At 36.1% G+C, this 24,842-nt stretch overlaps 1 protein-coding gene across 1 annotated transcript in view; it reads left to right on the forward strand.

The window, feature by feature from the left end:
• The window catches only part of LOC128990192 (mucin-2-like), a 191,990-nt gene extending 168,435 nt beyond the window's left edge, over positions 1-23,555 (forward strand). Inside the window, exons 9-12 of the mRNA XM_054412482.1 lie at positions 12,639-12,754; positions 16,520-16,733; positions 18,101-20,215; positions 21,454-23,555. Coding sequence (XP_054268457.1) covers positions 12,639-12,754; positions 16,520-16,733; positions 18,101-20,215; positions 21,454-22,583 — 3,575 coding nt within the window. The 3' untranslated portion in view covers positions 22,584-23,555. The remainder of the gene's footprint in view (positions 1-12,638; positions 12,755-16,519; positions 16,734-18,100; positions 20,216-21,453) is intronic.
• The last annotated feature ends 1,287 nt before the right edge of the window (positions 23,556-24,842 follow it).

The raw sequence follows: 24,842 nt of genomic DNA on the forward strand, positions 1-24,842 counted from the left end.
GGTCCGCAAGACATAGACTCATTGAACAGCGCCGCGAGAAGCGCTTGCAGACGTTCACGGCAACTGTCTTTGTAAACTACCCATGCATGCTAGTAAAAAACAATGAGTGGGGTTTTACAGAACTAAGAACAATCTATGCGTCTCTGGTTTAAGAATTTTAAAGTAACAATTCTATAATGTGTTAAAGCAGATTCGTCTACATTCAAAGAATATTTTCAGGCTTTATGGTACGATACCAAAAATATTGAAGCCACAACAATCTAGATAATTGAATCCTCTTCAAAATTCCACCCGAACTTTGATTCTACGTTAAGTGTAGCCTTCGGAAACACGGTTGCCCCAGACCCTTGCGTTTACACAAAACTGCAGAGGTAGGGCGGACCCTTAAACTTGACACAGTTTACATAATAGACTGTAATATGAATCTTGATAAACTTTGAGATAAGAGAATACAAGAGCAAACAAGAGAAACAATAATGGTCCTGTTTATGGCTGGATCTCCACGATTCAAGTCGTACATAGTGATAATTCGATACAAGAATTTTCTTATCAGCAAAGCTTGATTACCATAATTTTTTGTTTTACGAGCTATAAGTGTATCAATGATTCGCGTTGAAAATGTATTTCTGCGAGCAAAGCTCAGTTCCCATGAGGTGAGCACGCGTCATATAAATAAAACATAGTGTATAGATCTCTTTCTCCTAGCTAAGCTTGGATTCCTTGATTATTCGTCATGTCTAGTAACGATCCTATTCAAGACCAACAAGAATTTTCTCCCACAACACGTAGAGATGGTCCACAACCCCGCGACAGTGGCGCTATTAGTTTTAATTAGGGAGAACATTAACTTAGTTAATTACTCTAGACCGGTGGTTAGAGAACGGTGGGAAAGATGTTTCAATTTCGCTGTAGCAGCGTAAAGCTTTCGATAAAAGGTTATTTCAATTTGAGCAAAAATCGTTAAATATTATTTTAGATTATTTTGGATATTGCATTGCCTAAGGTCAGATACTGTAAATAGACCTCTAATATTTTTTATATAATAGGGAGCTTGTTTTTAGGTGTTTGATTTCCAACTGTTATGATTATTAAAATGGTTTATTCTAGTTTTAGGGGACTTTTAGTGACTGATTTATTCCTTGGTTGTGACTTGAAACTAACATTAGTTGTAAATATACAACTTTTATGGGTTGAAATTATTTTAAAGCTTGTGACAACTAGGACTGTAGACAACAAAACTCGCTCAAATATACTGAACACAAATACAGTTTTATTGATACTGAGAACGTCGCCGTCGCCGGTTCTATCCTAAAACATTGAGTAGCGTTTTGACGGTTTGTCTAGAAAATGGTAGAATCCTAGCTAGAAAACAGCTGATCTTAGTTAGTGACATATCTACACAGTTGGTCATCTCGTACCATTCTACTCTCTTACCACATTCATCCTAAAGTATGTCACTGTTTAACGTGAATAAGTGAATTGCCCCTTGAAATCACCAGGAAGTTATCATTACATAATCTGAAAGGGTTAAAGGAAATGAATGGGACCACTACATTGTTACAGATCACTAGAATTGACTGTTTACAAATAAGTTAATCAGCTTGCTTGATAATCAGCTACTGTTTTCAACATGAGCCAATCCCCCGACCACTGCACTGGGTACTCTCACGCTATGTCTACAACCTTATCTACCCACGTTCAAGGTCAAGTGTCCTTCCTGTTATCAGGTCAAATGTCCTTCCTCCCCTCCCCTCCCCTCATGTCCATATCTTCCGACCACTCTCAACTCTCAGTTTCTTGCAAGACACACTACAGGAGTGGATGTTCTACGTTCATGTTACGTTTGAGGTTAGTTTAATGAGTTTTCGCATAGTTTTGTTCTTGTGATTTGTTATTGATTAAATTTCACTATCGACTATTATTGAACGGTTAAAACGGTTGGCTTTCTTGCCCCCCGCTCGTAGTACAAATTATCGTCGGCAAAATTGTGCTTACACTAGTTTCAGAGCAACATTGTTAAAACCTGCTTGAACTCTTTTGGTGCTGTCAGGGCCCTTCGCTAAGATAGGACTATCTTATTTTGTTTCTTTTAGTCCGTGTTATATTTAAGTTGTCTATGTTTTACGGGCTGCAAGAAGCAAAATTTGTCTGGGCATTTGACGAAAACTTTGACTACAAACAGACGGATATATAAGGAAACCTAATTTGTTAGTTGTGGTAGTATTTGAGCTATATAAACTGAGTTTGTTCATGGATTTTGATGATAACAATTTTCTTCCCCTCATTCGATTGTAAAACGTTTTTATGAACTTTCTAATCCCTTACGAAGAGATTTTTTATTTTCTTTGTGTTCGCCATAGTTAAATAGACCGAGATACCCCTGATGGTTTTAGTTGGCCTAGTACTGTATAGGGAGTTTTTGCTGCAAGGAGAAACTTCAGTCAACTATTTCTCATCTTTTCCGTGCTCCTCATACGTATGAGATACCCCTGAAAAATCCTAACCTAACACAAATTATCTAGATTGTAGTCTAGCCACCTACATTCCTCACGTTGGGCACGAGACTCTGCGTTTCCAGAAACAATTACGTGTTGACGTTTTAAATTTTTTTTTTGCGCCGCTGGAGTACATATTTTTTGGGGACGGGAAATTAAAAATTTTGGTCCCTTGATATCCGTTAGTGGGAAGCATCATTATGTGTTAGCTATGATAATTTAGCACAGGAGTTGCAATATATTTTCTTAAGGATTGACCTGGATTTTTATTAGAAGATTATGACCGTTCTGTTCTCCAGCCTATCGTATGTTGTGTAATTTTCGGTGAAGATATCTCTCCTAAACATTGAAAACTATCTCAGCCTAAAGTGTTTAGTTTTATATATAGGTTGATTTCCAGCTAGTTATCTGTTGATTTTGATTTTGTCTCTGTCCCAGGGTATCGGTTCAAAGATTCAAAGAAGCACTTGGGTGGATGTCAGGGTTTGAACTCGAGTCTCTATAGCCGAGATCCTGTACTTTAACCACTATTATGTATGTGTCTTGAATTTCCAACATGTATGATTTGATTCTTGAGAAAGGTATATGCGTGTTAAAGAATGGCCGAATGATTATATTCTACGAGAATCATTCCGGATGAACAGCAAATGTTTGTTTTTAAACCATGTTAGTCGGGAGAAACAACACATGGCATTTTAACCTAACCTAACTAAGTTTGGCAAACGAGAAAAGTCTCACTGATAAGCTGAACTTAAGGGGTAATCAATCCACACTTTATCTATTTTGATAAGATGAGTTTAACTTGTAACCAGGCATAGTCACAATTAATACATTGTAACAATGCTTAGAGAGAGAGAGAGTTTTAAACAAAGTGATAAAATCTCTTGCAGTTATATATATATATATATTTTTTTTTATAAAATCCTCAGTCAGTTGTTAGTTTTCTTTTAGTATTTGTTTAAATATTTAATCCTAGTTTTCCACCTGCCGCTATATTTCACTACTGTATTAGGATTCCACTGTACGCCTATTTGTATTCAAAAGCTACGTCGTTCCCACGACTGCCAGGGAATTACCGGTAACTCGGGGAAATTTCGCGAAGTTATCGGTACTGTTGGCAACACTGAGTGCAATTGTGGCACTAATGAATGTCCCTAATTATTGTTTTGTGGGAACGTTGTAGCAAAAAGCCAATCATCAGCTTTCATTGGTTCTTTACTATCTAGGGTTGGAGAATTGCATGACTGCTGTGGTGCGCTTTTAAAATTAAATGTTATTTTTAAATCAACTTGCTCACATTCTCTGTTATAGTGGACCTATTCATCTGTATGTACTATAATATTATATTATATAAGTTTTTATAACGAAAAATACAATGGAAACAACTAATTTCACTGATACTTTGGAAAAGTTAATTTACGTACCTAGATTAAAACCGTACGGCAATCAAAAGCTCCGGTGAGGTGGTATTGGGAGGAAAATATTGATTGGTCACCATGAAAACTAAAGGAAAATTGCAATGTAAAACATATTATAAACAATTAATGTAATTATATATTTACAAGAGGTACAGAATACATTGTCGCTTGAATAATCCTGAATGAAATGTGAATCTGAAACAGTTTTGTTTTGTGTATTCTTATACAGAAACACCTTTGAGGTTTCTCTAAATTTGATCAATGTCCAATTAACGTTATATGATAAATAGCACGACAAATTAATTATCTCGGATTTTTTAGTGTAGTAGCAAGTCTAAAGAAAACCTTAAGATGGTTGGATTATTCGTTATAGTATCAAAAGTATGTTACTCATTTGAACTAATGTTAAATTGCAGACGTCTTTCGATAAAATCTATAAATATCTAGATATTTGCTTGTACTATTTTTTTGCTGTGACGGGGGCACCCACACGTTTAAGGCTAGAAAATTTGCAACATTGTTTGAACAATTGGCCGTCGGAAACTTGGTGTTTGTATATGTATTTCAACTCGCAGATTTATATTTAGCAAGAGGTGGAACGCATCGATACGGCGCAGATGCAGTTGTGCAATTCGGCTGGTGACGTCATCGTTGGCATTTCACCTGCGTCAATGGTGCTTGCTGGTCATTCATAACACTGGTGAGAGGCTGGTACTGTATGTACAACCAGTAGTGGTTTAGATACACTACAATTCGTCGAGACCTTTATTTTTAACCATTTTTTTACCTAAAATTGTTTTGATTGGGCTTCTTTGGAGATCTGTTTCTCTTGTTTACGGGGGTTTACATGTCTGTATGTTGAGAAGTCTATACGTGCAAACAGAAGCAAAACAGGTGACACTTTTTCATTTGGCTAATTGAGTTAGAGGTCTATAGTCTGGTCAGATTCATTATTTTGTTTACCATTGACAGCTACATCGTATCTTATGTTCCGACAGTTACTTTAAACTAGCTGTTACCCACGGGCTTCAACCCGTTTGACTTCAAAGTATTATAAAAAACTATTGATTGGTTAAGTTAAGATGAAATAAACAAAACAGAATACAGCATTACAAACACATAATCACACCAGATTTTAATAAGGTAATAAATAATTGAAAAAATAACATACAAATAACAACAGCTGAGGTATTTTTAACATTAAGTATATGGGAAGTTACCTTTGGAAAGCAACTAAGACCTTAAAGGGCAATTTATGAAAAAATGGATAATGTTGTGCAAGGTTTCTCGTCATGACGAACATTTTAAGTATATGGTTTATGGGGTGTGACTTGTAGTTTTCTCAAAAGTTCATGGGTACTTTTGCCTTTATATATAGACAACTGATACAACTGGAGTTAGAAGCCAACCCTGACATTTTTACTCGGTGCTAATCGGATGTCCTGTCAGATGTTCTCTAGGTTTACATTATTTGTCTTTGTGTATTGTGTGCACTGATCAATCAACATGTTTGTCAAGTTTCCTCATGTCGTCAAGCAAGCGGCAACTTTATAATACAGTATTAGTGAAAACCAAAACCCGACAAACGACTGTCTCACCATTTTACATTATTAACGTTTTTCCATTATAATCTCTCTTAAAATGTGCTGTTTTGAAAATGTCTTGGTTCCCCCAAGTCCCTGGTCCCTATACCCTAGTCATCTCCTTTGTTCATTTGTGTATGCATTGTAAATAAACTGATGGTATCATACCGTATTGATCCGTTTAAAAATACATTAGAACAGCTTTGTACGTACAGATTTAAAATAATGTTTAATTTAATTCGTTTGTATTATATTGTATGATTGGGGCATTTTTATCACTCTTATGGTAAAAACTGTATTACATCAGTCTCCCAATTCATTAGTTAAGGTTTTTTTGAACAAAATAAAACATTATAAATGTAAAAAATCGGTAGCTTTAAAGCGGAAGATCTAAATTGAGAAATTAACAATGGAAATATGAATTTACAAAGTTTAGTTGAATGTACACTTAAAATACTAAACACAGATAAGAGGCTTACATACAATCTCAAGTATTATCAAATCTCTCGATATGCAGACTCAATTGAACGTGTTAACCACATACACCAAGCCATGTGATATTTAGCACTGTTTATCGAATAGCCAGACTAAACGTACGTAGGGTCAAGACCCCCAGACGACCAATACGTTGCCATACAAGGCCTGGTCGCGCTTCCGTGATGACGTCACCCCCGGGGCGTCGCCCCCCTGGTCCCTCGGTCCTCTGGGACATCCATTGTCACCTCGGTCGTGACATATGTACAGGGTGGCGGCGAAGATTACGGGTATTTGCCTGAGTCCGCAGAGTTTTTATTTGAACATAGTAGTAGATGATCTACTATTTTAATATATGGTAAAACATACAGATTTCTTCAGTCACTATTGTGTTGTATGAATTATATTTTATATACTGTAGGCATACGTTCACCAACCCCGCCCTAATTCGTCGCCTCCCTTAGCCCTAGAGAGTAGGGGAGAACATCTTGGCGCCACTCCCCCCCCCCCTTCCCCTTAACCAAAAGACCCCCAAATTGCCATTTCGGTCATTCATAGTCCTGGTAAGGAATTGCATTTCAAGTATAATTTGACTACATTATTCGGACCTATTTTCGTGTGATACAGAAGCATAGAGTGTATAATTAAGCTCTAAATATATTTTCCGACAATATTTCTTATTTAATGTATTTAGGCATAATTATTGTTTTCTTTCATTTTAAACTTATATGCTCTTGATAATATCGACATACAGGGGTGCAGGCTATAAGGTACAAACTGGACTATATTTTCTATGTTACTACTATAATACCCTAGCACATCTTGGTTTACCTTTCAATCACATAAAAAGCTTTGATTTTAGAAAATCAATTTGAAAAATTGGTTTTCAAATGGTAAACATTGAAATTCATGCGGTTCATTCTTTTATTTATAGGACGAAACTCGGACATTTTATGGTCGTCAGTAGCTCCCTCGTGTGGTGTCTGCAAAGTAGTATTTTAGGATATCTTATTTTTGTCTGTCGTCGGGAGGATCAGCTGTTATAGAAGAGAACATTAGTAAACGGTTATCAAACTTGGCCCTTTACTCTTTAGGCACGTTTTAATACACAATAAACACTATGTATTCCGATGAACTAAAAAGTTATGAACTGTCACCATCCTTCTTTACTCCTTTATTTGACTTTGTTAGCTACAGGAAAAAATTCCATAACATGCTTGCTAATATTGTGTCATGATTCACTTGTGATAAACTAATCTTTCGTATCATAAAATGATTGTAGACTACTTCAAATTTTCCGTGTAAACCACTTGCTTTCGTGCCATTGGGAGGATTTCACGTTAACCTTATCTGCTTGCTGGTTATGTTTTAATGGGTTTAATGGGTAATACCAACCCACGACCAGAGAAACCTGTCATTGTTGACTAATAATATTTTTTTCTCTGATAAACACATTTTCCTCATTGGAATTGTAGTTGTAAATGCTAAAAAAAATATTTTCTCAGTAATATCAAAGTGTTTTATCGCATTAAAATATTCTAAAATCGCATAACCCAATTTGATTACTGTGCATTAACGTTTCTAGTTTTATTAGCAAACACAATATTTATTCTAACGTGAATAATCTTGTGTTTATGGTGTTGTGAAGAAATTATTCCAACACTATACCGAATTTCACAGCCTAATGTAACCTGGAATTTTTGCATATTGATCATCTAATCTAGTTAAACACCAATATAATAAACCATTATACACACGATCGTGAATAAGTCATCCATTTGCCATTGTTTAATTGATTTCAAAGAAATTTGTCAAATAAGAGTTGAACGTCTAGAACAATAACTCAACTTCGCAGATGTCAACGACTGTTTAGTATCCCTACCCCTAGCTATAGAACCGTGTTAAACCTGGAATATAAAGTTATGGTTGCCATAAACTGTCATAAACCGATCTTCAATCATTCAACAAAAAACCCATAAAATTGCAGTCGTCTTACGTCTTATAAATTAAATTAATTTCACTCTATTCTGTACTATTTATTCTTGTAACTAACACGAGTAGGACGTTTGTATACAGTATAGACAAAATTGTATTTAATTGTCCACAATAGTTAACCACAGTGTTAAGGCGTGCCGTGTCGGACGTGTAGCGTGTTATAAATCAATACCAGGACTGCGTGCGTGTCTGGGGGGGGGGGGCCCCCGGCCGTGCCCTTTTTGTAACAAATTGACTGTTTTACCCCATCCTGTAAAGGACAGTCCGTGGAGACCATTGTAAAGGTCATATGCGGAGTTGCAGACCAAGTTTGGTGGGTTTTACTATCCCAATTCAAGACATTACAAATTATTTTATATGGTATTATTGTAGTTAAATTTGCCCAACAAATTTGATTACATATACTGTATATATGCATGCATTTTATTACCTTCTCTTTGTGTGTATAAGTGTATAAGCATTGTGCGTTAAGTTTGAATTTTTTGCGTTTTGTAAAAGGCGTTTGATATAGTGCAAGTTTACTAATTGAAATTAATTTGCTATCAATTTTGATAGTTGTTCAATGTTCATGTTATTTGTAAAAAATAAGCTCTAATTGTGTATACTGAATTAAGATCTCTGTATGCTATAATATTTCCATTGTGTGATATGGCAATTATTTGATTGTCCCGAATTCGATAATGTGAAAAATACAATAGACATTTCCTTACCTTAAGGACACAATATTTTTATTCCGAAAATGTCAAGTAATATTTTTAATATTATATCTAGATGTTGTATATTTATCGTTCATATTGTATTCTTGGACGTTATTTTTCTTTGACTTTTGGTTTCTCGTAGGCTGATGACATTAATTTCTGATATGGTGATCTTTAACTTGATTGATTAGCACTGAATACAGTTTTTAGACAACACAACAATCAAATCCTCCATGTTCAAACATAATCAACATTAATTTAGTCTCATTAATGGTCACAGGAACTTAAAAATTAGGACCATCTAGACCAGTGGCTTTAGAATACATTCTATAGTTAGTCTGATAACACTGCCAGGATTATCTTATTTGAAATCAGTTGTCCGTTAATTAATTAATCGGACAGTTATTACAGTATAACGCTCGGACCACGGACTGATAAGATGATAAGACGTGTGCGTGTGTAAATGTGTCAAACACGTGCCGCCCCCTCCCCCCCGCCCACGGTTCACGTCTAGACGCCCCTCCCTTAATTAGAATCTATTATCTACCACCGTCTGTTTACCTCTTTCTCTCTCACTCTGGTCAGTCTCTAGTGTATCATTTCTAGGAATAGGCGTGTTGTGGTTTTAGTTGTTTCTGTTTTTTTTTTCAATGTCAACTATTAACCCTCCCTGGTTAAGGAGGGTTCAGTGTGATCTTATCAGGTCAAGACGTTAGCTAGGCCCCTTAGAAAAATTCCATGTTTACATATAGATAAATTGTATCCTTTTTCTTGATTTGAAATCAAGTCAAATAATGTATCGTCCACAAAACATAGAAACAATACATAAACTTAAGTCAATATCAAGCAATAAAACTAAAAATGCTATGAGTCCGGTCGTAGTTATATATCGATGGTCCAGACTCTTGTTGTGGGAAAATTTTGAAGGCGAGTACCAGAATAAGACAACTTAAAGAATTTACAAAACAATATATCTTATGGTTACAGTTACCTCTTGGGTCCATACCTGGGATCAACTTAGTGGATGACTAAAAGAATTGTATCTTCTTCCAAATTAATAAGATGAATCATGTTTTATTTCTAGAAATTTTGATGAATAAGGGTTGGTTTTTGACTAACCAAACTTTCAGATTTAATAAAAATATAAGAAATCGGTAAAAAATGTTGGTTTATAAAAAACATTTCTTCATAAATTTACTATAGGCCTAAGTAAGTTAGTTAAGTTGTAAGTTTATAAATGAATTATGTTCATATTTACCAGTTTCTTAAGACAGGCTATGAAAGAAGAAACATTCTTTTAGTTTCATTTGTTTACCGTCTTCAGAGATAGCAGCAAAGAAAATACTCCTCATAAACTTAATACTGAATAATAAAATACTTAATACTGAGTAATATTGAAGCACTAAACTAGAATATGACTGTACCAAAAGGTCTATGACATATTAAAGACTATTTTTGTATAAAGTTCAATCAAAGTATAAACATTCTGGCTTGTTTTGAGTTTATATTATTTTGATTGTGTTTGGATATGATTTTCTTAGTTCGTTCAACGTGATATTCAGGATTAAGTATAGTTAAAATTGTAATTCCAATTTGTAACAAACAACTGGAGTATTTGTATCACCCCGGCCCACCACTACTTGTTGATCTGTAGGCTTGTATTGCTTCTGACCAATTTACAGTTTGATTTATTGATAAGATTGAAAACTAAATGGACTGAAATTTGTATACTCTACCCTAGCATTACAAGTACCTACGCAGGATCAGTAGTCTGTTGGCTGATGACCGGTTAGTCTTATTGGTATACAAGCAGGTGTCAATCCTGTATGCAAAGTGTAGGTCGGACTGTATGGGCGTTCGGAGGCAAGGACACTCGCTACATGTGGGTTAATGTGGGGTCAGGAAATGTAACTTAAGTCTACTCAAGTATTCTTGGTCATTCAAACATTCGATGGATAAAAACTATCAACAATTCTAAATAAAAGCTCAGCCTGTAGAGAATCTGTTGAGATTGTGTTTGTTGTATGGAACCATGACCGGCTAAACGTAGTACAGTGAAGTAAGAAGTAGTAAAAGTGTTTCAAATCCCTTTGAGTACGTTGTCTACAATTTAAAAAAGAACAAAATTGTGGATTATAACTTTTTTGGATAAATAAAGCCTTTTCTAAGCTGAATACTCTTAAAAATTCAAATTTGTTTATTTGACCCACCAATCTTTGAAGTATCAATAGTCTAATGTACCTGGTCAGTGTGTGCCTACTAAAAGTCCTCAATTTCCTAACGGGTATTATAAACATGCCTAATCTAAATATGTATATCGGAAAAAATTCACTAAATTGACAGAGAAAATTTAAAATTCTTTCTATTCATTCTATGGAACATTTTGGAATCAGTTGTTAGTTGTTACTTTTAAATCAACACACTCAGAAAAAAAATTACTATTTTTTTTCAGTTATTTAAACAGTTTTGGTTTTTAACTTTCATTAGCTATGGTAGTGATTTAAATAGTGATTAAAATAAAAAAATTAAGTCTATGCTCTAAAGCATTTTATATCTATAAGTTTAATTAATTCTTAAGTTACAAGAAGCACAATAGAATATTTATGACCAATAATTAAAATCATTTACACTAATATTTTTTTATAAATTTTTCATTATTATGACAAATTGATATTTTTAGAATGAGGATAGTTGATTTAGAAGGATGCATTGAGAACTTTCAAACTGGATCCAATATGAGGCATAGGTAAAATGAAACACTTCCAGTATCAGTCATTTTTTTAAGTAATATACCCTAAATGTAGCTCTAGATCCTAAAACAATGTTTAAAATGTTACCACACCTCTATACAAACATTAATATTCCATGTTTCCCTTTTATTGGAGGAAAAGGGGAGTTTATTTCCCTGTTCCAGAAAGCATTCCTGTGTCAAGTAAGCTGCCAGAAAAGGGCAAGTGGTTCTAATTAACAATGGAATCGAATAAAATTCTCCCCACTCATTTTATGGGGTAAGATTAAAGTGAATACCAGCACACCCCACTCTAGTATGATGGATGAAAAGTTTTCTCTCTTTGAAGTTAAAAGTATTCTTTTTTAAAAGTATGCATGGACTCAACCCGTTTAGAAAAAAAAAAACTAGCAACATTACTTCACAGAGAGTATCAGTTTTATTAATACAGTAGTGTCCCGTAAACTCGGCACTCGATAATCCGGCAGTCTGGATAACTCGGCACAAAATCACACTCGGATCACCTGGCACAAAAAATTAGTGATTTTTTGAGTCCAAGTTAAACATTGACTTAAGCCAGCTCAAGTCAAATAATTCACAACTCGTACCAAGGATTTGTTGTACTATATGACTTGTAATATTAATATAAATAAAAAAAGGCAGACAAATAGCTTAAAAATTGTATTGTTCTTATTTTTAACCCTACGGTAGTTCCCCATAACTCGGCATTTCACAAACTCGCCACCCTTCAAGTCCACATCACGCCGAGTTTGCGGGACTCTACTGTAATAATGGATTGTTTTGCATTTAAAACGTTTTAGAGTCAAGTTTAATCATGTCCAAACTCACTTAACAAGTTTATGTTTTCACTGTAGATTATCAGAATGTAATAATAGCTAAAAAGTATAACTCAAGCACGGTTAACCTATGCGTTTTTTCATAAAACACTAAATAAATGGTTTAAAAGGTATAAAAAGACTTTATTACGGTTATATTGCATGTTGGCGCATAATACTGTATTTCAAAGTCACCGCAAACGTTGTTGAAGGTGGCAATATCAATCTTCTGTTGGTGATGTAAGGAATAATGCCGAGAACGTTGAAGATTCTAGTGATGGATCAGCAGGGCAATTGATGTTGAAAAGAAATTGGTCCCATTTAGTTGTATTAGCGAGTCTCTTAAATGTGAAAACCCCAATACAGTACTCTATAACCCAGCCAGTGTGTAATGTTGTTGTGGTGTTGCAGTGGCGAGGGATGCTAGTGGAGACAACCTAGCAGAGAGTGGAGGGGAGGAGAGTGAAGAAGAGTGGAACTACATCCCTGGAGAAGACACAGACAACCAGGCCTCTGCTTTGTCTAAGGTAGGGATGTGAAAAGAATAAGGGAACCATTCTGTCAAACCGACCTCATCAGGTTAAGTTACGTTAGGCCTAACCTGACCTTGTTTGGTGGACGTAACAGGGAAAATGTTGCGTATTCCGTGTAACAGAATAGTAATGAAATAAGCTACAACCTTTGACTATTAATACAACTAGACATTCCATCCCCATTTTAAAGTTGTCACAATTTTTTTTTTCAAAATCGTAGTTCATGTCAGCCACTAACAGATAGTGCTAATCTAAATTGCTCATCTCTGTCGGATACTCTAACTTTTTCATCAAGTTAAACTAATGGAATGAGTAATTGTGAGCTGTAGCAACTGTTATGACCCATCAACTTATCAACAACAACATATAAGGTAGAAAATTGAACATTAGACACTAACGCATTCTGTGACTGGCTCACACAAATAATATCTTTTTTTAATTGGCAACAGCTGGTCCAGATAGATGGGATGTCTACTTTAGTATCCAATAGTCAATGCAACAACTCAAGTTATAATTTCATGATGGGTAGCCTCTGGACCATACAGCAACAATAATAATGGTTTAGTTTACCTCTGTCAATATGGTCCTTGCGTGTAGTTTGTCACTACTGCAGTTTCGTGCTCGTGGAGCACATCATCAGGTGAAGGTCAAAAAGTTAAAACATTTTCCTCACGTGAAGGTCGTCAATTCAAACACACCGAAAAACATATACACACGAACGGTACGATAAAAACAAGTCTTGTCTTCTACCGGCGCCGGACCCCGTGTGTAACGTTTTTAATGTATTGGCCATGTTTATAAATGTTTTTATCGTACCGTTCGTGTGTATATGTTTTTCGGTGTGTTTGAATTGACGACCTTCACGTGAGGAAAATGTTTTAACTTTTTGACCTTCACCTGATGATGTGCTCCACGAGCACGAAACTGCAGTAGTGACAAACTACACGCAAGGACCATATTGACAGAGGTAAACTAAACCATTATTATTCAAGTTATAAGCTCCTCAGCTCTCCAGAGTACAGCTTCCTTTTGTACCCAACCTCTCAGGCCCCGGGTACGATACGAGCGGTGAGCGGCGGTAAGCGGCACCGCTCAGCGCCACTCATGGTTCCAAGTCAAAACCGATTTTTGCGAAAACGCCGCTCGCGGCTCAGGCGAGTCATGCTGCATTTCGGCCTAAAATGAGAGGGGAACAGTAGTAAACATGCGATACGGGTCGATACGTGAGGTGCAGTTCAATGAATGTTTGTGGAATGACCAGCACAGAAGTTTTAAAACACTTCAGTCACCAGAAAAGTATGGGGACAAGTAAGGGCTAAGGTTTTTTTAAAAACTAAGTTTTTCTTTAAAGGCAACCAATTGTCAGATAGCAACAATAGTTGCAATACGTCTTGCAGGTAAGCATAGTTTACAATTTTCAACTAAACTGACTCATAAAACTGGAGAAATTTGATGAGCGTTATAAATGTGCCGCTCGTATCGTAGCCACCACTGCCGCTAACGTGCTGCTAAGGTTACCGCTCGCCGCTCGTATCGTACCCGAGGCCTCACCCTTTTAACTTTGAGCATCCAGGTTGGTGATATTATATATGAATTGGTCATGTTTCAAGGTTCCTCTGAGGGTGTTGAGTGCTTTCCATACAGAAAAAAAAATTGAGAATGACGATATAGTCATCATTGTGTATATTTTCGTTTACCCTTTGAATAGCTTAACATCCAAACCATCTATGGCAAATTTATTCTCAGCTGCAGTCTTCATCAGCTTAACAAACTGAACCAATACATGCTAAACACAGACAGTTTAAATCTCTGGATGTGTTGAAAGCACTATTAGATTTTACAGTGGTTGGGCGTTTCACCTCCTTGTGCATTGTGTTCAGAAATATAGACTCCTCGCCAGTTTACAGTTCCTGTTATGATTTTGAAGCTAAGAAGCATGGAGATGAATTTAATTTGATTTTATTGAAATAACGTCCGTCATCTTTTATATCTCCACGGTATGATTTCGATTTTGCTGACGTTGTTTCCTTTGATTAACATGAATCTCCAAAAGATATTCCCCATTTTACTCCATTTATGCTAAGGACTATGCTTATTGTCGGGACCACATAAGTTTGCAGTTGAGAGAGGAGCCTATTTACCATATGGGTTTGAATGAACCAATGAGAACCGTGCGGTGTTGCCAAATCTAATAATACCAGCTGATTTGAAAATATTGCTTAGTATATTTTATTAGTGCGATGTGGCAACATTGCACTAGCCTTGTCTTGTGATTGGCTGCCACCAACTGCAAACTTACGTGGTCCCGACAATAAACCTTTGATCTGGCATGGATCTTGCAAAATTTTAATGGTTTGAACAAATGTCCATTTTTGAGTGTAATGATTTTCTCAAAATCATAATTAGTTATACAACTTGTTTGAAATATAAATCAAAGGTGGATGAAATACAAAGGTGAAGAATCGGCCAAAAAATTTTTTCCAAAATTAAAAATTCTAACCATTTACAGTTCATATATATTGCACACTATTATGCATGTGAGGGCTTCTGAAGACAAGGTGCCACTGCTGGGGGATAATCATAGATATAATACTAGGCATAAAAATTATCCATCCGTAACAAAACACAAACTGGAGTTTTATAACAAGAAACCAACAGCTGCAGGTATTATGTTTTTGTAAAGGGTGCGCCAAAAAAACCTGACGGTTTTTGTTTTGTAATAAGTCAGTTGTTATACTAGCTAGATACCTCATTGTTGTAGTGAACGATTGCTTATGTTATGCCATTTTTAGGTATTTATAGTATATGTTTGGTGAAACATCACTTAGTCGAAAGAAAGTTACTGTCTACACTAGACACCACACTGGTGTGGCACGGTTTGGAGTCATCGGACCATATGTTTTTGAGGATGAAAGTGGGAACACCCCCTATCACTGTAAACTCGGAACGCTATGTGGAAATACTGAGGGGGTTTTTGGTTCCACAACTGTGAATGTTAGGAGCGATAGACATTACCAAAACATGGTTTCAACAGGACAGCGCAACTTGTCATACAGCCAATTATTCAACGACAGTTTCGCGTGAAGTCTTTCCCGGTAAAGTGATCTCTTGGTTTGGTGATGTGCTGTGGTCAGCTCGATCCCCAGACTTAATTTTGTGTGACTGTTGGCTATGGGAATACTTAAAAAGCAAAGTGGTTGTTTCGAAATTTCGTACTATCCCTGAACAAGCAGTGTATCCGGGAAGAGATTGTTTCTATTCATCAGGCGAAGGTGACTACAAATATGCAAGAAAATTGAAAGCCTGCGTTTAGGAGAAGGACATCACCTAAGTGATATAATTTTTCATAAGTGAAAATGGCATAGTAGTGTGTAAAATATAACATTATTTAATATATAAAATTGTATTTTGTTCTTGAGTTATTTAGTATTAAAAACTGTCAGGTTATTTTGGCGCACCCAATATCATCTACCAAAAGAAATATTTGATATAAAAAACATTAGGTCTTTAAAAAAAAAAAACTTAAATTGTTACTAATTGGTAGAGCATTTTACTCATTTGAAGAGTTTTACAACATGTAATTACATTAATTAAATTTTCCTGTTTTATTTAGTTTAACCAAGTATTTTTAATTAGTAAGCTGTTTTGACGCCATTCTGTATTTATGCATATATTTCATGTATATAATGTATAAATCTTGAATAAAGCTTTTCTGATTCAGATTCTGATACATGTTAAATGATTTGTGAATATTTACAGCAGGAAGAGGAAGACATGAACTCTCAACTGAATCCAGACGCAGCTGAGTTTGTTCCCGTTTCTCCCAAGCGGCTCATAGACGCCCCATCATCGCCAATCCTCGCCTCGTCTCCGGCACGCGGCTTCGAGAAGACTCTGGACAACGTACCGTTGCCACCAGAGTTTGAGTTCAATAGTGAAATCTCCCAGAGGCCCAGTAGCCTTGGATGTCCTAGTTAGTATTGTGTATTGTGGTTAATAATGGTTAGCAATAGAATTATTGTGGCAGTGCAAGATTTAAAAGATGATTAAGAGAGAGTTGAAAAACTTTATTTTATTTCGGTTTCTAGTAAACTTCAACTACCAGGCCTTATTGATATGCCGGTGCTTTTAAGCCCAAGATGCTATCACTGAGTCTTTTGTTGGGTTAATAAAAAAGTTGGGTGTTCATTTTAGTAACCTGCCAACGTCTGTTATATATCTTTTCTGAATTTAGAATCTTGCTGGTCTACAATAGTATTCAACTCAAAAACGTTTATTAATAGTTTTGTCCCCATATATTTGCTTAATGCAGGGGCCATTTTTGTGTATAGCTCTGTAGTTTGTGTGTACGCCACAACAAGGCGCCTCCCCGCTTACTTGCATTATTTGTAAACATAATGACACCATTTACAGCTCTGTTGCTGACAATTACGCTTGCAGTTTGTTTTTAAAATGCTTTAAATTAAATTTTCCACCACAAGCAAGATAAGGTCAATGAAATGTTTTTTTTTTAATACAAGAAGTATATCTGAATCCAATATCCATTGCCAGAAGACTGAAGGTTTTGGCCCTAATGCAATTAGTGAGGGTAGTGTGCCAAATTGGATTGGGATGTAAAAATGAAAACCTTTTACCTTTGTGGTCTTCTGTGAGTAGTCTCCACCAAAAACACAATTCCTTTCAAAATGAACATTTCCAAAGCCATTTTAAAACTCCCTAGCCCATTTGTGTACTTTACTCTCTATTATTGCCTTAAGGTCATAAACTTCAATCATCTGGCGATGAATGTTAGCGTCAGATATATTTCTTGTGGTCAAGAATGTATCACTTACATAATCTTGCACGCGGGGGGATTCAATAATTCTGCCCAGCAATGACCAGCTATCCTGTTGAATTTAGTTTAGGAATTAAAAAATATAGAACCACAAACCACTTGATTTCCAAAATGGTTTACTGTCTGGAAACTAGCTCGACATGGACAATGGTGGCAACAGTGTAGTTACTCGTCAAGGAGGTGCTTGATGTGCTATGTAACCAAGCAACCACTTTGCTGGCCAAGTCCATTACCAACCACATGCTCCTCAAGCACACACTGTCAATTCTCAATACCTGTATAAAGTAACACTAGCTGTATGTTTAATACATTATAACGTTTATTTGTGATTTAAGTTTGTGTTTTAAGTTGTTTTCCAAGTAAAAGTATTTACTATCATTCAATTTTTTCAAAAATTTTTTTTATAAACTTTTTCTATTGAGTGATCACGGATATTCTGACTGCTTTTGCTTTTGGATAATGAGGAGTATGCTGTACCGGTTTTAATATATTTAATTTACTTTCAGATGGGCCAAGTCTTGGAGAAAATTGTTTAGACAACTTTTCAGTCCTTCTGGACAAGATCGAAGAAGTCAACCCTCTGCCAATAAGCTCTGAACTGGCAAGCGAAACCATTGTAAATTTTGGAGATAACATTCAGGAGAGCGCTCCATTTGACAAATTTGCTGCTCTGCAAAAAATGGAAGAGAAAGTTTCATCGGCAGTTCTGGAAAAAGCTAACATTTTCGGTATGAACAATGATTTCAGCAATAATGCCTTTGAATCTACAAACATCTTCAGCAATCGCGACCCAATGACTGCTTCTTTCATGGGAAATGACCTTCCATTGTCTGCGGATGCAGAAGAGTTTCAAGTTCCTGGAACACCAAGGTCCACGACTGTTGAAGCTCCAACTTCTCCGACCACTGATGAGATTCCTTCAAAAATACATCAAACCGACCTAGATTCTCCTGCAGATGACTTCGTCATTGATACACAAAAGTCACCTGATCTCATTTCACCTGGAGATGGACCTCAAGAAGGGTTGATTTCTGCACAAGAGAGGACTAGCTCGTCTGGATTTGAATCTGAAAGTGGAGCTGACGACGTAGTCAACAGTGAAGGATTTGTTAATGAACACCGAAGATCCCCAACAGACATGAGCTTCAAACCGATTGAAACTGTCAGTAACACAAATCCCTTTTTTAACCCTGATTCTTCCCAACAGTTTGAGGTACCTGTAGATACACCGCTCGAAACCCCTAAAAAAGATGTTGAAGCAGAGAAACATGGCGATGAATTTGATTTTATGCAGAACATCCCATCATCTTTTGTCTCTCCTCGGTGCGATTCAGATTCTGCTAATATTGTTCCATTCGATCAACTTGAATCTCCAAAAGATATCCCCAATTTTACCCCAGCTCCAAATGCAGACAGTTCCTTTTTGGCAACAGAACTACCAAAGACACCGGAAATTCCAAGTGTATTTGAAAACATATCTCCCGCTACATCAGAAACGACCAATTACAAAACAAACGTCAATGATATCACACAGAACCTATTCTCTGATTTATCAAACCCTGGATCAGAAGAAACAAGTTTTGCCTTGGCGAAACCATTATCAGATAGTGACTTTGAAGGGTTTTTGGCCACTGAATCTAAAATCACTCAGGATGAGCAGGAGTGTGAACAAAGTTCCAAACTGGACAAGGAACTGAACATAAGTAGTGACCTTGTTGAAGACAACTCTGCAGTTATCAGTCCTATCAGTCCAAAAGCAGTCGATCAAGTACTTGCAGCATTTGATGACATCAAACTTGATGGAAAAGAAATTGAATCCACACATGAGTTGCTAGAACCAAGCAAAGAGTTTAACACTGATGTTGAAACTAAGGAGATGGAATTAGAATTAGAATCTCGCATCACCAATTCTCAAACAACACCAGAAGAATTAAATAATGTAGATGAAGGGTTTGAAGTCATAAACAAAGATGAACTGACCCAACCACAAGAGATTATTACTCCTACTGAGCAGAATGCTGAGAGACAAGAGCTCCCAGTTGACCTACAAAACAATTCAAATGACTTTTTCAGCACAGTCGACCAGTTCAATTCTGCACTCGATGAAAATGTCATTCAATCACAAAACGTTCATGAGCTTTCTTCACCTCTGGAACCCCATCCTCAGATTGTTGAAACCGAAGCTACAAAGACTGTCTCTTACCAAACACTCACACCAGCAAACGAACCTCAAATCACTAAATCTGAGAGCTATGTAACAGGAGAAGAGGAAATGGCTAAAGATTCTGTTTTAGATGTATTTGCACCAGAAGTATCAGCACTTACAGAAAGTGCACCTCCTACCGAGGAAAAAGAGGTGATTGAAAAAGATGAAGCAACTGCTGTCGAGTCAGAATTGCCGATTATTGTAGAACCAGCTGTGAAAAGCGAGCCAGTTCAGAGCACGGTTGTGACAGAAACCCTGATCACGAATTTGGAAGAGACGAGCGAAGTTCCAACAACGGAAGTGCCATCATCAGCCGGAACACCTCCCCCCACTCCTGCCCCGGAACTGGACGACAGTAAGGAGGCTCAGGACACACCAAAAACTGATATTTTGGTAGCTGCTGTGGCTGCTGCAGGTAAATATTATTATTATTTATTTTAATTAAAGAAAAGCCATATGGCTCATGAAAGAGGTTTTTTTTTAATAGACAGAATTCAGTTAGCTTTCCTGGGAAATTTAGGGTTCGGGGCATGCATTGCAATTAAATTTCAGAAATCGTCTAACAATTCAGATCTTCAACCTCAGCCAGATTTTAAAAACCGATTCTTACTTTAATGCGATGACAGTTTATTAATTGAATATGTTTATACATGATTAATTTTTTTTTATCACGACTGCCACTTGGCAATACTTAATAAATGATTTTAATTAACTTTACATATATCTTCAAACTTTTATCTGGAGAAGTGGTAGGAATTTAAAAGCTATTTTGGTTTAAAAGAGATCTAAAACAGAAGTTTTTTATGTAATTTCACTTACTGCACAACTTAAACTATAAAATCTATTTCTTTAAATAATAAAAAGTTGTTTTGTGAATTTTTATCTCTATGAACCACTCTCCTTTAGCCATGAACACACTTCCAGTTGCCTAGTTTATCATTTGACATACTTTTTTACCCTGGTTTTGATTAACTCAATTTTTTAAATGGGTGCGCGGTCAAAAGGGGGTTTACTGTAGAACCCAAAAATAACCATTATATGATTTTTGGATTATTTTCACCTTTTTAAAAAGCACTGTCCCTTAAACCAATCTTAAAGAATTATGTTTATCTCAAAATCATGTCTTGTTTAGGACTGGCACCCCATAATATGCTACCTTTCAGCCAAACTAATTTAATTTCAATTTTGAATATCTTTATTCTCATACAATATCTAAATTCTAAACAGTTACCACGCATTAAGTATTGAGAGCACGCGGGAGGCAATCATTTTGCATTGTTGTTGTCCGTCAGATGCCAGGCTAAACAGTGGTTGTCATAGCGCCGTTCAGCAAAAAAATGTGTTCACATTTATTAATCATGCACCGTAAGCTTGGGCAGAAAATTGTGTATGATTCTTAAATATATTTTCGGTGTGGATTGGTCAATATATTTATGTAGCTATACAACATAATAACCATTTAAAATTCATCCTTGTTTTCAATAGCTTTAATATGAGATATTTTGCAACTTTTGATCTTAATAAACAATGCTGTAATAAGCTTTAACCATTAACATTGCCGATATGGGAAGAAAATCCAAGATGGTCGGTGGTCCTGCCACCTCTTAAGACAGTTGATCCTGCCAGTTTCTTTACTGTACTGCCTTGTTTCAGGAGCAGTAGCTGCTGGAAGTGCCATTGTTGCTGAGAAGGTGGCTAACAAGACAAAAGAAGTAACTTCTAAGAAACCAGCTGTTGGTGCCAAGAAACCAGATACAACAGCTAAATCTCAAGTGAAATCAGCCACGGCAAAAGCTGCTCCTCCAGCCAAATCAGCAGGGATGAAAACGACAACGGCGACAACAAAAACGACTGCTGCTGGTCCTAAACCAGCAGCAAGCAAACTAGCCCCGGCCAAACCATCTGCTCCTAGCACCATGGCCAAGAAACCAACCACTGCTTCTGCCCCTAAACCACCTGCAACCAAGCCAACCTCATCCATTTCTTCAAAACCCACGACAACCACTTTGAAACAAGTTCCAAAACAACTACCTATAAATAAATCAACTTCATCCACTCTCTCGACAAGGTCTACGAGCAAGCCTTCAACTCCAAACAGCAAACCTACAACACCGACTACTCTCAAGGCTCCATCGGTTAAGTCCGATGCTACAAAATCACCTGCAAGGCCAGGAGTGAAATCTCCTCTCACCAACAAAACATTGGCTGCTAAACCTGCAACAGATAAAGTAGCTGAGAAAAAGCCTTTGACGAATGGTGATCATAAACCACTCCCAAGAAAAACTGAAGTTCCTAAGAAACCCACTACTACTACCCTGACAAAACCTCCAGTGACCAAACCTGCCCCGACCTCAAAACCCTTGGCTCCCACTAGAACAGCAACAAATAAACTTTCACCAGCAACCACTGCTAAGCCTAAACCACCATCAGCCACGGCTCCCAAACCCGCTCCTCTCGCTGCCAAAAGGCCAAGCACTGCACCAGCGGGAAGAACAATGAATGGTGTTAAGCAGGTTACAAACACCAAACCTCTTCTTAACGGGAGATCCACAACTGCAAAAACTGGTGTTGCAAAAAAGACTGACCCAAAGCAGAACGAAAAATCCGAAATCAAACCTCCTCCTATCAAGAAGCCCGAAGAGTTGAAAAAGGAAGAAGAAAAACCGATGCAGATCCAAGAAGCCGATGTCACTACAACGAACGGATTTGCTGACCACGCTGAATCTGTAAACGGTTTAAAAATCGAAGATTTAGCGCCTACGACGGTCGACACTGTGAATTGAAAACTCCAAAAGTAGTGTTACTGCGATATAAATTAAAAGTCTGAATTAACTCCCCATTCATATTTATAAGCGATTTGTATGTAGTACGGTAATTATAATGTTGAGTGTTATGTAAACGGGAAAAATCGACTAGAGCCTAAGCAAAGAAAGTGTATTTATTGGTGGACGCATGTCCTGATTTTGTTAAGGATATTATTGCTAAGATACTATAGTTTTATTTTGTACATTATTCAGAATTTAATATGTTGTCTGTTGTTTAGTTCTGTTAGTGGTAATTTTTAACTTAATGTACGGACTGTGTGAAGACTGCAGTTCGGTTGACGTCTTTTGTAGGAGCCTTCAGACCACCGGCTTAACTCACTTATAAAATCCTGGACAGATCTTGACTCATCTTGTAATAAAAACTTTCTATTTTCAGCTTTTTAAAAGTTACTAGTCAAAAATTCTAAATGAACAATTTGCACAAAGTGAACATACTGAGTCAGGTCGTCCGCTTAGCAAGCAGAATCACTAAGGAGATGGATACACTATTAATATTATATGCTTTTATCCTTATAGCTTTTTATATTAAGTTATTTTTCTAACATAACATTTCTCGGTTGTAGAAAAGTTGTAAATAACATTATGTATATGCTGCAATGAGCCGTTAGGTGCTAAAGCATTTCTTTATTTAATTATAGAAATTGTTTTAAAGATAAATTAATATTTGCGATATTTCAAGTTTTATTAATGAACACTTTTTGAATGTTTTGTGCCTAACAATTTTATATAAATTTTGTAAGAATAAGTTTGCTGTAATTTGCTGCAATTTGTTATCTATATTATTAATTTAAGAATGTGTCTAATATTGGTAATAACTTAATGCAATATTATTTTTATTTATTTATATAAAATATTTGAACCCTGTAACCTTTGAGAGTGATATAGCACAAACATTTTTTATACATTATAAACTTTATGAAATAAAATTGTGATGGCATTTTTTACATGATGTATTTTAATATGACATTTCCCCTTAAATAAATAAAAGACAAATACGGTTTTTGAAAAACTTGATTGGATACAATGTTTCACATTATGCAAAAAAAGATGAGGAAAACAGTAGGATTTACCCATATGAGATTTGCAATAGTTTCCGTTTTCAGTCAATGAAAAAAAATTGTTTAATGTAAAACTGCATATTAGTAGAAAGATTTAATAACTATTATTAATCCCATTAGGATATATTTTAAAGGAAAGCCATTTGGCTAGTTAGATTTTTTCAAGGAATATAGTTCAGCTAGCTTAAAAAAATCGAGTCCATGGGCTAAAAGAACCCAAAACGTCAATCTGACGTTGTTTGGGTTGGATCACGTATTATATACATAGATAGTCTATATATACCTGGAGTGTATCTTCTAGAACCTGTGTTTGGACTCGGCTGGCACTACGTTACCAGTAGAGCAAGGTCTTTAGCTGGGCTACGGTTCTTCGTAGAAGACACTTTCGAGCAGGGTTGCTTAAGAAATGATCATCGTGTAAAACCTAAAACATATTAAATTCCATTTTGTAGCCCCTGAACTGCTTAGTATAAACTAAACTAAAACATACCTTGTCTTGCAGTTCAAATAAATAGTGTCTTTTTCAATCCACTACATGTTTCGCCATGTTGGCATTTTCAAGTGGTACACAGAAACATTGAGACTTGAAACATTATAATATCCGAATTGGACTCGTCAAATTGTAGAAATTTACATTTAAACACAAAACTGTATGTCATGTGTAAAATGTATGTACAGTTTTGTGTTTAAATGTAAATTTCTACAATATGACGAGTCCAATTCGGATATTATAATGTTTCAAGTCTCAATGTTTCTGTGTACCACTTGAAAATGCCAACATGGCGAAACATGTAGTGGATTGAAAAAGACACTATTTATTTGAACTGCAAGACGAGGTATGTTTTAGTTTAGTCTAAAACATATTGTTTATCATGAACTGATTTGAAATTAACTATTTACTGTTAAAGAATATAAAATGTGTAATTATGAACCAGTGAGCACATACGTTTGTTCCAGGTTTGCTGATAAAAAGCTTTGCCGTTCACTGAAATGGAGGAAATGTAGATAATAGCGTGCATAGGCATATCTTTGTCGCCTACTTATGAATGGAGGAAATGGATTTAAACTCATAACGTGCTTAGACATATCTGTCATAGGCAATGCCCTCATTCAGTATGTTGAAACAGCTACATTTGGAAGCATTTATAAACTTGTAATT

The sequence above is a fragment of the Macrosteles quadrilineatus genome, unplaced genomic scaffold (genome assembly GCF_028750875.1).
Source record: "Macrosteles quadrilineatus isolate MER2022 unplaced genomic scaffold, UCM_ALF_1.0 Scaffold_1__1_contigs__length_201487025, whole genome shotgun sequence".
Lineage (NCBI taxonomy): Eukaryota > Metazoa > Arthropoda > Insecta > Hemiptera > Cicadellidae > Macrosteles > Macrosteles quadrilineatus.